Raw genomic sequence first — 15,375 nt, 5'->3', positions numbered from 1 at the left:
AATAATGCCAATAGTTTTAACGAACTTTCAGAAATAAAATATTTTATATTATGAAAAAAAATATTACTTTCAGGCAATTTTTCAAATAATTATGAATATATGAAACACGTGAAATATGCAAAATATACGCATTTGAAATAAAAATATTGTGCATTTTATTTCAGAATGTTCTAAAGCAGTAGAAAAATCTTCCTTTAACTGTTAATATTGTATGATGGTGTGATGTTGTATACACGAATATACTCTTAGTTAAATCTCTTTTTAAGTAACAAAGCACGAATAAAAGTACTTACGTATGAAAGCAACCACCTTGGTGCAATTTGATGATTTTTTACAGATGAAAAAGAAAAGTTACTTATCGGGTTCCAATTGATAGTTTTGCAAACTTTCTGAAAGATTCCCAATTTATCAATATTTTTCGTAAGTCGGCAGATATTATCCACATTTGAAAAATAAATATACTTTAACAATTTAAAATAAAAAATTTTAAGTAAGTATCACGTGATATACTTGAAAAAATAAAACATTTACATTCAACACCAAAACTTTTTGTAATTATGTTTTCCGCTATTCTTCTCCCCAAGTACACAGCTATCTGTTTTTGTTTAAAAAACGTGAGATCGCTTAAAAAATCGCAAAGACTCGACATCTTCTCTGTTCCCTTTAGAGATTTTGTTGCAAAATTCTGAATTCCTGCAGAAACTTTACCGCAGTTTTTTTTATTGTTAACAAATTGTCCAATAATATATTTTAAATTTAAGGCAAAAAATATCACGGCTTGTTTATAAAAACCGTTGGAACTTGGAATACAGAACAGGGAATGTTTACGAAAATAACGATGTTGCTTGACTGAAGGATTGTTATGAGCATGGTTGTCTGAAGACTGTTTGTGGGAATGGTTGCCAAAGTTTGGCTACTTTTTCTAAGGAGTTTGTAATAACACGTTAAGTATCAAAATCAATAAAAAGACTAAAAGGTTTCAACAAAATAACAGATAAAATCGTATTTGAGCAAGGGAACTAACTCAAACTTTCAATAAATTTTTATGAAGCGCTGGAATCTTAACTAAATGCGCAAAATACTTACAAGTAATTCAAAGCTGCTACTTTCCAAATCGATTTTTTTACACTCTTTTAAAAATAAAATATGAGATACAGACCAGATTTCTGATAAGTCATTTAGCTTTTTGATGGATTAGTGAAGTACTGCCGTTTGAAAATACACTGGTGTGCAAAAATTAAGGACGAAGTCGAAATATTAGTATATCAGCTGAACGAAGAGGCAGAGCGGACAGAAAGACCAATCAGGAGATTAAGTAAGGTGATGTACGGTAGCATATCCGCAGATATGCAAGTAGACGTAATGGGGGAGTGTCTGAGTAGTATAAAGCATGTTGTCGGTGTAAGATCAGTATTTCTGGCAAAGAGATTGCACGCCGTATAGCAGTTAAAATCACACCGAGTTTTTGCCTCAGCGAGAAATGGCGAATAATCAATCTGTTAGACGACATCGGGATGCTTTTACCCGAGGTCGAATCATTGGGAAGTTCGAGGAAGGCCGCAGTGTGACAAGTATGGCTGCAGAGTTCGGAATTGCTCACAGCATCGTTTCACGACTTTGGAGACAATTTCAAACTACAGGAACAGCTATCCGGGGGTTTAGTAGCGGTCGTCCACGAGGAACCACACCCGCAGATGACCGGTTTGTTGCCTTACAGGCCAGAAGAAACAGGCGGCGGACAGCGAGAGAAATCGCTAGACACACGACACAGGCGACTGGACAACCGATATCGCGTTTTACCGTGGCCAGAAGACTGCACGGTGGTGGTCTGTTGGCACGACGCCCTGTACGGTGTGTACCTCTAACGCCTGCCCATAAGAGAAGGCGTTCTCTGTGGTGCCGGGAACACCGGAATTGGAGAGACAATGAATGGGGACGAGTACTCTTTACAGATGAGAGCAGATTCAGTCTGAGTAGCGATTCTCATCGCATACTCATCTGGAGAGAGCGGGGAAGCCGCAATCATCTCTCGAACATCATTGAAAGGGACAGGTATGGAGGTGGCGATGTTCTCGTTTGGGGAGGCATCATGCTTGGTAGTCGTACAGACCTTCACATCTTCGACGCAGGTTCAGTCAACGGGACCCGTTATTGTAACGAGATTCTTCTTCCATATGTGCGTCTTTTTAGAGGCGCTATGGGTCCGCAGTTCCTTTTCATGGACGACAATGCACCATGTCATCGCACAGTAGCTGCCGAACAGCTCTTAGAGAGTGAGGATATTGAACGTATGGATTGGCCGGCACGATCTTCGGATCTCAATCCCATCGAGCATGTATGGGAGTTTCTAGGCAGACGCTTGGCAGCTCGTACCTTACCACCAGTAACGATTCCGGAGCTTCGATTGGCGCTGCAAGACGAATGGGCAGCAATGCCTCAGCAACTCATTGACACCCTCATTCTCAGCATGGGCAGACGCTGTGAAACCTGCCTAGCAGTCAGGGGAGATCATATCCCCTATTAAAGACCGGATGTTTCTTGCTGGACACCCATCACAGGGATGTTTCGTCCTTCAGTCTCATTGCGCTCCATGCTACTTTTTCAATAAAGCTTCTTTTTATCCGTCTGATTTCTCTTTTAGTAAGTGTTGCTTACGTTACTCATGTCCTTACGTATTGGGGATCTTACGGTATTAAATGTGTTGATTTGGAAAGCTTTTGTACAAAGTTATATTGAAAAAACCGTCTCGTCCTTAATTTTTACACACCAGTGTAGATTTCATATGAGAAAATGTTTCTTATTAAATAAGTGAAATGAAGCAGCACATCTTGGTCAAATGTTTATGTTTAATTATAGTCTTCATACGCTTTGTTAATAGATATCGCATACGAAATCCTCTGTTTGATTTTTGTACCTAATACTTTACAGCATGTGGCATCCCATCTCCCCATCCGAAGATGAAAGTAGTTGGTGGAACACATTCTTCATTTGGAGAATGGCCGTGGCAGGTAATGACACTTATAAAAATTCTAATTCTTAATATAATCTCTATTTTCACCTTTCGGTTTACACCATCAGCTAAAAATACATTACATCGCTTAAAATGCGAGCTTTTAATTAGATTAGATGGTTTCTTTTATGATGCTTAACTAAAATCCTGTATTTTTCAAGGTGTCTGTGAGAAGATCTTCATTCTTTGGATTCGCTAGTACGCACCGTTGTGGTGGAGCAATTCTAAACGCGAACTGGATTGCAACTGCTGGTCATTGCGTGGATGAGTAAGCGTATTTAAAATGTTCATAATTAATCTTTGAGGAAAGGTAGTTGTCTGTTGATAGTAATCTGCACTAAAGGATTATTGAAAGGAACTAATGCGTATCCCAGCGTGAAAGAGAAAAATAAAAGAAAATTTATAATATTTTATGGTATTTTATGGTAATAACATTTGATTCCTAAAATTGTAGTGGTATTAATAAAATTAAAACCACCTTTTTAATAGGAAAAAATATATCCTAAAGAAGGTTGAAAGGGATCACAAGAAAATGTATAAAAAATGAAAACATAAAATGGCTTTTCTATTTCTTTAAAATATACTTAATTTTAATCATTATAGTATAACAGCTGCTTATCATTCACGAAATTATACTGATTATTTCTTTTCTGTACTGTTTTAAAGTTTTTCCATTAGACCTTAAGAAATATTTAATGATTTTTTTTTAACTTTCTAAGTTTTACATCCGTAGTAAGCGCGGGTAACCGTGCGGCGGAAGTGACGTCACAGAAAAGGGGCGTGGCCTCCGCCATTTTGAATTTCTCCGGAAGTGACGACACCAGCGCCATCTTGTATCAATCACGTGATGGAATGACATCATCAAACTTTCGTTTTGATTCTGTGGCAACGATTTTATGTTTTCAAAGTTTTTATTTTTTGTGGCAACGACACTATTTTTATGTTTAAGGCAATGAGCTCTTAACCACGTGTTTGGCAGGACACCAATTTTAATTTATTGTTTTTAATTATTTAATACGTGATTAATTATTTAATACGTCATTACTTTTAATTATTTACTCATTTTTATAGATTCATTTTAATTATTTAATCCGTCATCATTTTTAACTAGTTTTAATTGATTCCATTATATTTTAATCCATTTTAATGAATTTTAAAATAAACTCCACCGCCGGGATTCGAACTCGCTATCTCTGGGATGGGAGTCTAGCGCTTTACCGCTCGGCTACCCGGTCCTTTTATCAGACTTGTTATTTGAAACTCTATTTGGCCCTTTGACTTTTTGCACCATTGATGACATAAGGCTGAAAGTCTGCGCATGCGCTTTGACATGAAAACCGCGTCACACATTTGCTTTTACACGACGGCTAGGATTTCTTTTGGCTTCTTAATCATTACTTTATTCATTGCTGTTTTAAATGTAAGATTTTCCCACGGTTTAATTTTTTTATTATTAAGATATTTTTAATTGTTTTCAATTTTCATCTCATTCTTACTATTTTTTAAGTTATTAGTTAATTTATTAATTTTTATTTCATTTTTTTCCCTTTCCCAAACATAAGTTTTATTTTTAACTTCAACAAAAGTGAATTTAAATTTTCTTTTTACTTTTTATCTTGCAAAGTTTATTTTTTTTATATTTAATTTTCTTTTTGGTTTTACAAAAGTAATATTTATTTTTACGAATTGAATTTTTCCTTTTCATTTTTTTATTTTGCAAAAGTTTTTTTTTTTTTCCCAAAATTTTTTTCTTTTTCGTATTTTTACTTTACTTTATTTTAATTTTTTGTTTAACTTTCTTTTTTTGGTTTTACAAAAGTAATATTTTTATTTACGAATTGAATTTTTCCTTTTCACTTTTTTATTTTGCAAAAGTTTTTTTTTTCCAAAATTTATTCCTTTTCGTATTTTTACTTTACTATATTTTACCTTTTTGTTTAAACTTTTTTTTTTTTTTTTTTTGGTTTTACAAAAGATATATTTATTTTTCCAAATTTAATTTTCCTTTCCGCTTTTTATTTTAAAAAAAGGTGTTACTACATTTTTAACTTAATTTTTTTTACAAAAGTAATATTTAGTTTCATAATTTTAATTTTTTTGAGTTTTTTGTTTACACAAATGTGTTTTTTTTTTTTTTTTTTTTTTGTTACATTTTTATTTTACCCTTAACTTTTTTCCCTTGTTTTAAATACAATACGATGTTACATTTTCATTTCTCTCCAAAAGTAAACTTACCTACATTTCTGTGTCTTTGAAATTTTAAGCTGGAATTTACATTCATATAACTTCACCAGATAATATTTTCTGTAACATTAAGCCAATATACACAATGCTCTTTCTATATAGTTTAACTGGAATACTACATTTCTTACTTTTTTACTACTAAGTTGGAGATACTCAGAACTTTTCCTTCTAATGCATTGTACTAACTATTAATGACTGTATTAACTTTTTGGCCAACTATACAAAACTTTGTTGATTCCCTTTTACACGTCTTACTTTTATTCAAAGGATTCACCAAACTATGTCTGACAAATGTAATTTTTACACTTTCCATTTACACATTTACCCTTATATTTAACTTATAAAACATATTCATGCTGTATTTCTGATTCCTTTTCCCCATAATAAATACAGTCTTACACATGTTTCTTTATTGTAAGACCTACTGACTTTAAATAAATCTTCTAAGGAGCAATAAATTTTCATGGTATGAAGCCACTCAAACCAATGCATGGAACATTTCTACCCAGTTAAGTTTAGATACATACCAATAGTACTTCATTTCTTCTTATTTTACTCTACAGACATTTATACATATCTATTCAGAACACTCCTTTTTATTCAGTAAGATTCATTTATACTACTAACACAAATTTTGCTAACTCTTTGAAATATTTTACAAAAAATATCTTATATTTTCTTGCACACATCCTTCTTAAATCACCAAACATACACTGAACCTTGATTTTTCCTTCATGTGAAAACGTCACTCGGATTCTTAATATCATTCCCCCATTTACCGCAGAACTTTATAAACACTACTCTATTTGAACTTACACAGCCTTACTCTCTTAACAAGGAACAGAAGATTGAATTATATTTTAACTACAGACAAGAATATCCACATTGTAACGTATTATTTTAAATTTGAATTATAGTCACATTTGTGAAGGAGAATTTAAAGAATACACATGGAATTATTATTCAGTCATGGCAATGAAACTTTATCGATTTTTTCTCAACTTGGAATATAAAAATTTGTTAACTTGGAATATTTTTAACGTATTCATTGTAAATCAACTGAAAAATACCCATATTTCACATTGTCAATAATTTATTTAGCACTGAACTCTTACAGCCTATTGAGAACGAAATTTAATTTATCATACCTGACAAATGATTCCTACATAGTAATGATACATTACACGAAATATTGAGTAGAGTTCCAAATAATGATCTAACATAGTAATTAATATAAAAGACCTAACACAAATAATTTTAAGATAGAAATTTCAAACTGACATTGCTTAACTCTTACAGCTTTATTTGATATTTAACTTCTCATAGATAGTAAATAAACCTACACAAATAATTATACATAACAGGTAATAATGACAGAAACTCCATATAATCTACTATAATTACCAACTTTAAAAATTTTAACGCTTTTTAATATGTCACAAGAAAGACCACACTTTCAAAAAAGCATTATTTTAATTAAACATTGGAGTCATACAATCCTGCCCACATGTTTTTATTTATCATGAGCATGACACATAATAAGTAAATAAAATATATTTCACAAACTACGAAAAGCATTTCTCTTTTAACCGACTGTAATCTTAAGAAAAGATGCAGTATGGAATGCTTAGAACACTCAGTGCCACAGTTCCTCATTTCCCCACGCATTAACCAAAATATACATGTACTTTAAAATCAGTTAAACAAATTCAAATGTTAGTATTCAAACATGAATACTTCACAAATTAGATGAAAGAGAGGTACACAATGAACTTGAGTGATAAATACAGAAAAGCATGTAAAGACCGAAAAAAAGATGTATTCGTGGAGAACTTTTTAAGATAAAAACTTGCTCTATTTTTGCACATGGGTTACATATTGCATTTCAGATTAAGGAAGCATTCAAGATAATTCCTGTATAAATGTATAACTAGGGATTTTATTCACACTTGTTAGTAATGTAATTTATTAGAACAGTCGCAGATATATAGGACAAGAATGCCATTTCCAAGGAAAACAATTTTCCAAGACAGACGCTAATAGTGAAATATAAAATGGAATAAGAAAATACCATATTTCCAACAAAATTAGTATCTGAGTATGCAAAAACATGAACAAGAAACGAATATTTTTTCTGAAAATGCTCAGAATGGTTTAAGTCAGGATTAGTTTCATGAACAGAGCATGAAAATTAATGATGAATTTTTAATTTTATTTTGTCTGTAGTACATTTACTAATGCTAAAATCTTCCATTTGGTTGACTGTACTTTACATTGAGACGCAAGTTGATAAATCAGAGTGATTTTGTGTTTTAAAGCTTCAAATTCAGAAATAATACAACTCAAAAGCAAAAAGATTAAAACGACAAGAGAATATACTGCAAGCAAGCGAGCGTGATAAATGACTTTTTGGGCTGATTTTCATGAATTCATAGATCGGGTGAAAAAATTTTAATGCACTGTATATGAACTATTTTTCAAATGTATTACGATCACTGTTTTCCAACTTTACATAGACTTTAAATATGTAATGTTGCGCGCTTCCAACCTGCACGCAACAATAGTGGTGACTGCTAAGAACTGGAAAGTAGACAAAGTCTTGAGAAGGGTTTAAATCCCTTTTTATTCAACTTTAGAAATTACAAATGCGTGCTCTTGACGCTCAGAAACTACGCCGACCCGGCGGTAAAATAAAAATAAGAAACTAAAAAAAAGAATACTAACAAGTGACTAACTACGAGGCTCTCTAAACGTAACTAACCTCACCGCGTTCTAAGATACCGCTGATAATTCAGCAAACTTCTGAATATTGCGTTGAAAGATTAACAATCTGCCGAGGCAAGCACACAGGCCGAAACGCGTGGTTCTTCAATTTCTAACTAGCCACCTCCACGCTCGTAAAGCAAGAAAAGCACACTTTCGAAATCGTTTCCCTTCTATTTAACTCAGATTACTTCCGCTGACAATTTGAATTCTTGCGCGTTCTACTAAAATTTACATACTCTAGCATTGGCAATTCCAGGGGAAAGTAAGGCTTGACAGGAAAGATATTTTAAACTTAAAATAAATGTTAGTTAAAATAAATATAAACCCTACAATTAAACATTTCATGTTAATTTACCATTTTTTCCTGAGATTTATCTACGTATTTACTAAATTTTTCCATTTCGTTTATAAATATAATACCAAAAAGACATAAGAGAACATTTGTTTCTTGAAAATTTCCATAATTTTAGCCAACTGTTATTTCTTTCATAGCTTTGAAGTAACCTTTTAAACACATAGTTATCTTGTATTGACCAGACAGCCGTTGGTCTTGCCAATGTCTGAGGGAAGTCACAAAGCTAGAGAATTTAAGTAATATTTTACCAGTACAGAGAACTTCTTACGGCGTTTTTGATGAAAATTGACCGAATTTAGTAGTTCATTACTAACCTAGGAGCCTTTAACTATTTTTTTATTCGAAAAAAACACACCAGAAATTATCATCAAGATTTTCCATTCAGATATATTGTACTACTTTTCATGCCATTACATTTCAAATGAAATTTGATTCATTGTCAGATAGTTAAATGTTTGTTATTTTTTCGCATACGAATGCATTTTCGTGTCTCACATACGCTCATTACATATGATTTAACAAAATTACGAACAAGTTAGAAGTTAAATGAATATTTCCTGAAATACTGTACATTTCATTCCGGAAAGTTTACATGAGTACCTGCATTTCGAAACCCCTAATGTTTCTTTTCCTGAATTCAAAGTAAATTTTGAGTGTAGAATTTTCAGTTTTGACAGAAGTTATTTGTGGGTGGCTGTGATGTGTTCGTGTTTTCATAAACCGTTTTTGTGAAACACCCTATTGGTAACCTTTAAAACAGTTTGAATATTACCATTTTTTACCTTACTGCCACTGCAAATCATTGAATTTTCAAATATTTTCCTTTTTTATCGTTTAGTGTGCCTCGTAAAGTCTTGAGAACAAATTTTTACTAAATAGTTATATCATTCGATTTAATAATTTTGTTACACGTTTGGAAGATTTAACTTTACTATCACGCTAAACCAGAAGTTAAGAAAAGAAATGTAATTTTTATCTTAGTATTCTATGGGAATAGATTAATTTTCTCTGACATTGACGTATTCGTATGTAGATAATAGAGACTTTTAACCCAGCTCATACAGATTTGGAATATTTTCTCTAAGTCACCACGATGACAGACTTGCATTGTCATAGACGTTTTTCTCGTGAAATATATTTCTTTCTTAAAAGTTTATATACTAATTTCTATAGAAACATGTCTAAGAAAATACCTCATCTTCATAAGAAACATCAGATTTGATTTAAATTAATAATAAAATAAGAATCATTATTTTGTAAATATGACTCTATTTTGTAAAAATAAACTCTTTGACTCAAAAGTTTCTTCTTTATCATATTCGAAATGAACAATTAATTGTTCATAACTAATATATTGTATTGATGAAGCAGAGTTATATTTTATACTGCATTATATTTCAAATTGAATGTGTTTTATTGCATCTTTTAATAAAATCTTAAAAGCTTAAATGAGTGTTTCATTACAAAATTTGTACTTTCTAACTTCATTCTACTGAAACGAAAACATTCATAACTTATTACGAAGAAAAAGTTTTACATATTATACTTTTTGATTAATTTTCATACCACAGTATTATCTTTGAAAATTTGTTTCCTAATCCACTGCTAATATATTACTAATTTTCGCTCTTTCAATACACTTCGTACGTGATAAAAAACTCAGTTTAGAAACATTTTTTCCTTAACGCCTTGTATTGCATTGCTGAACCAGGGCCATGCTTTCATTTTTATTACATATCATGCGAATATTTTTAAAAAAGCATATTTTTTCCTTCTGTTAGCACAATTTTAACCAGCATTTGACTATTACAGAGACTTCTTCAGTAAAATTTCAAGGGTTAAATTGATCGTTTCATTATTAATTTTGAAGATTCTGGATATATCCTATTTAAAAGTTCATAACCGATTAGCAAAATAATTTATATATGTACTTTATTGTCCTTTTAATATTTAAAGCGTTTTTTAACTATAACACTTGATTTCTAAAGAAGTATCGAAATGATTATTTACTTTCCACTTTTTCCAAAGAATTTCGTAGACACATATGTTCAGTACATAATATTTTCCTAACTTAAAAATATTATTACCAAAATAGAAAAATATGCAAAATTTTCCGAAAAATTTATATATTTGTTTTTTAAAAACATGTACACGAATACCCACATTTAATTACTTAATGTGTATTTTCCTATATCAGAACTAAAATTTGGAACGAAAGTTTTTTAAATAATGTCATATTCCATAAAATTTATGTCTTTGTGATGTCATCGTCTTTTCTCAAACGTTTTGAGAGTAGACGTTTAGACATTTCGAAACTGTTTTCTCTTTGCTATTGGAAACTATTTTATCTTTGCTGTTGGTATATGCCAATGAATTCTCGATACTTTTTTCTCCTGGTTTATCTTCAGCTTATGAGTTATTTAAATACTTAAAAATATATTTGTAGATCTTTTATGTTGACACTTGTGATAGATTGTTTTTGGACGTTTTTGGAAAATGTATTTCATTTACGTGAATGAAACTGATGTTTTCTTAAAATTTTATTATTCAGAGTGTTAGTCAATTACGATAGAATGCCGGATTTGTTCTCTTTATTCAACATTCATATGAACTTCGGTATTCCAAATCCCTCACGCAAAATGTAATTTTTCTACCAGTAATAGGAAGACGAATGGAATAAATGCAGGTTATGCAGACATAAGATAAAAAATCTGGAAGTAAAAGACATTCTCCAGATCTAAACAATTCAGTAGAATGTGCAAATATTCATCCTATTCGAAGCTTATTTTTTGAATTACATAGAATATAAAATGTAAATTTAATAAAAAGAGATATAATGAAGATCAAGTATTCTGCAAAATCTGGATGGTAATTATACAAAATTAGTTATAGAGCAGGTTTTCGTAAAAAGCGGTTCCAACGAAGGAGACATGCCAGCTGTCTCCTGAAACTCTAAGTGGGCATTTGATATTCGCTCTTACGTAAAATTTACAATTCTACTTAGCTTTTGTAAGAGCAAAGATCAGGTGCCCACTTAGAGCTTCAGAAGACTGCCGGCATGTCTCCTTCGTTGGAACCGCTTTTTACGAAAACCTGCTCTATAACTAATTTTGTATAATTACCATCCAGATTTTGCAGAATACTTGATCTTCATTATATCTCTTTTTATTAAATTTACATTTTATATTCTAAATACATTTTCCAAAAACATCCAAAAAAAAGTCTACCACAAGTGTCAACATAAAAGATCTAAAAATATATTTTTAAGTATTTAAATAACTCATAAGCTGAAGATAAACCAGGAGAAAAAAGTATCGAGAATTCATTGGCATATACCAACAGCAAAGATAAAATAGTTTCCAATAGCAAAGAGAAAACAGTTTCGAAATATCTAAACGTCTACTCTCAAAACGTTTGAGAAAAGACGATGACATCACAAAGACATAAATTTTATGGAATATGACATTATTTAAAAAACTTTCGTTCCAAATTTTAGTTCTGATATAGGAAAATACACATTAAGTAATTAAATGTGGGTATTCGTGTACATGTTTTTAAAAAACAAATATATAAATTTTTCGGAAAATTTTGCATATTTTTCTATTTTGGTAATAATATTTTTAAGTTAGGAAAATATTATGTACTGAACATATGTGTCTACGAAATTCTTTGGAAAAAGTGGAAAGTAAATAATCATTTCGATACTTCTTTAGAAATCAAGTGTTATAGTTAAAAAACGCTTTAAATATTAAAAGGACAATAAAGTACATATATAAATTATTTTGCTAATCGGTTATGAACTTTTAAATAGGATATATCCAGAATCTTCAAAATTAATAATGAAACGATCAATTTAACCCTTGAAATTTTACTGAAGAAGTCTCTGTAATGGTCAAATGCTGGTTAAAATTGTGCTAACAGAAGGAAAAAATATGCTTTTTTAAAAATATTCGCATGATATGTAATAAAAATGAAAGCATGGCCCTGGTTCAGCAATGCAATACAAGGCGTTAAGGAAAAAATGTTTCTAAACTGAGTTTTTTATCACGTACGAAGTGTATTGAAAGAGCGAAAATTAGTAATATATTAGCAGTGGATTAGGAAACAAATTTTCAAAGATAATACTGTGGTATGAAAATTAATCAAAAAGTATAATATGTAAAACTTTTTCTTCGTAATAAGTTATGAATGTTTTCGTTTCAGTAGAATGAAGTTAGAAAGTACAAATTTTGTAATGAAACACTCATTTAAGCTTTTAAGATTTTATTAAAAGATGCAATAAAACACATTCAATTTGAAATATAATGCAGTATAAAATATAACTCTGCTTCATCAATACAATATATTAGTTATGAACAATTAATTGTTCATTTCGAATATGATAAAGAAGAAACTTTTGAGTCAAAGAGTTTATTTTTACAAAATAGAGTCATATTTACAAAATAATGATTCTTATTTTATTATTAATTTAAATCAAATCTGATGTTTCTTATGAAGATGAGGTATTTTCTTAGACATGTTTCTATAGAAATTAGTATATAAACTTTTAAGAAAGAAATATATTTCACGAGAAAAACGTCTATGACAATGCAAGTCTGTCATCGTGGTGACTTAGAGAAAATATTCCAAATCTGTATGAGTTGGGTTAAAAGTCTCTATTATCTACATACGAATACGTCAATGTCAGAGAAAATTAATCTATTCCCATAGAATACTAAGATAAAAATTACATTTCTTTTCTTAACTTCTGGTTTAGCGTGATAGTAAAGTTAAATCTTCCAAACGTGTAACAAAATTATTAAATCGAATGATATAACTATTTAGTAAAAATTTGTTCTCAAGACTTTACGAGGCACACTAAACGATAAAAAAGGAAAATATTTGAAAATTCAATGATTTGCAGTGGCAGTAAGGTAAAAAATGGTAATATTCAAACTGTTCTAAAGGTTACCAATAGGGTGTTTCACAAAAACGGTTTATGAAAACACGAACACATCACAGCCACCCACAAATAACTTCTGTCAAAACTGAAAATTCTACACTCAAAATTTACTTTGAATTCAGGAAAAGAAACATTAGGGGTTTCGAAATGCAGGTACTCATGTAAACTTTCCGGAATGAAATGTACAGTATTTCAGGAAATATTCATTTAACTTCTAACTTGTTCGTAATTTTGTTAAATCATATGTAATGAGCGTATGTGAGACACGAAAATGCATTCGTATGCGAAAAAATAACAAACATTTAACTATCTGACAATGAATCAAATTTCATTTGAAATGTAATGGCATGAAAAGTAGTACAATATATCTGAATGGAAAATCTTGATGATAATTTCTGGTGTGTTTTTTTCGAATAAAAAAATAGTTAAAGGCTCCTAGGTTAGTAATGAACTACTAAATTCGGTCAATTTTCATCAAAAACGCCGTAAGAAGTTCTCTGTACTGGTAAAATATTACTTAAATTCTCTAGCTTTGTGACTTCCCTCAGACATTGGCAAGACCAACGGCTGTCTGGTCAATACAAGATAACTATGTGTTTAAAAGGTTACTTCAAAGCTATGAAAGAAATAACAGTTGGCTAAAATTATGCAAATTTTCAAGAAACAAATGTTCTCTTATGTCTTTTTGGTATTATATTTATAAACGAAATGGAAAAATTTAGTAAATACGTAGATAAATCTCAGGAAAAAATGGTAAATTAACATGAAATGTTTAATTGTAGGGTTTATATTTATTTTAACTAACATTTATTTTAAGTTTAAAATATCTTTCCTGTCAAGCCTTACTTTCCCCTGGAATTGCCAATGCTAGAGTATGTAAATTTTAGTAGAACGCGCAAGAATTCAAATTGTCAGCGGAAGTAATCTGAGTTAAATAGAAGGGAAACGATTTCGAAAGTGTGCTTTTCTTGCTTTACGAGCGTGGAGGTGGCTAGTTAGAAATTGAAGAACCACGCGTTTCGGCCTGTGTGCTTGCCTCGGCAGATTGTTAATCTTTCAACGCAATATTCAGAAGTTTGCTGAATTATCAGCGGTATCTTAGAACGCGGTGAGGTTAGTTACGTTTAGAGAGCCTCGTAGTTAGTCACTTGTTAGTATTCTTTTTTTTAGTTTCTTATTTTTATTTTACCGCCGGGTCGGCGTAGTTTCTGAGCGTCAAGAGCACGCATTTGTAATTTCTAAAGTTGAATAAAAAGGGATTTAAACCCTTCTCAAGACTTTGTCTACTTTCCAGTTCTTAGCAGTCACCACTATTGTTGCGTGCAGGTTGGAAGCGCGCAACATTACATATTTAAAGTCTATGTAAAGTTGGAAAACAGTGATCGTAATACATTTGAAAAATAGTTCATATACAGTGCATTAAAATTTTTTCACCCGATCTATGAATTCATGAAAATCAGCCCAAAAAGTCATTTATCACGCTCGCTTGCTTGCAGTATATTCTCTTGTCGTTTTAATCTTTTTGCTTTTGAGTTGTATTATTTCTGAATTTGAAGCTTTAAAACACAAAATCACTCTGATTTATCAACTTGCGTCTCAATGTAAAGTACAGTCAACCAAATGGAAGATTTTAGCATTAGTAAATGTACTACAGACAAAATAAAATTAAAAATTCATCATTAATTTTCATGCTCTGTTCATGAAACTAATCCTGACTTAAACCATTCTGAGCATTTTCAGAAAAAATATTCGTTTCTTGTTCATGTTTTTGCATACTCAGATACTAATTTTGTTGGAAATATGGTATTTTCTTATTCCATTTTATATTTCACTATTAGCGTCTGTCTTGGAAAATTGTTTTCCTTGGAAATGGCATTCTTGTCCTATATATCTGCGACTGTTCTAATAAATTACATTACTAACAAGTGTGAATAAAATCCCTAGTTATACATTTATACAGGAATTATCTTGAATGCTTCCTTAATCTGAAATGCAATATGTAACCCATGTGCAAAAATAGAGCAAGTTTTTATCTTAAAAAGTTCTCCACGAATACAT

The 15,375-nt window shown here is 30.9% G+C and overlaps 1 protein-coding gene across 4 annotated transcripts in view; it reads left to right on the top strand.

The window, feature by feature from the left end:
* LOC118203987 (serine proteinase stubble-like) overlaps positions 1-15,375 on the top strand; it is a 123,254-nt gene that overhangs the window by 101,329 nt on the left and 6,550 nt on the right. For all 4 annotated transcript variants that reach the window (XM_085815253.1, XM_085815250.1, XM_085815252.1 and 1 more), the window contains exons 4-5: positions 2,929-3,008; positions 3,172-3,278. In XM_085815253.1, coding sequence (XP_085671379.1) covers positions 2,929-3,008; positions 3,172-3,278 — 187 coding nt within the window. The remainder of the gene's footprint in view (positions 1-2,928; positions 3,009-3,171; positions 3,279-15,375) is intronic.

Source organism: Stegodyphus dumicola, chromosome 4 (assembly GCF_044657685.1).
Source record: "Stegodyphus dumicola isolate Sdum_Otavi_A_Nest chromosome 4, ASM4465768v1".
NCBI lineage: Eukaryota > Metazoa > Arthropoda > Arachnida > Araneae > Eresidae > Stegodyphus > Stegodyphus dumicola.
This window is presented reverse-complemented; position numbering and strand designations above follow the sequence as displayed.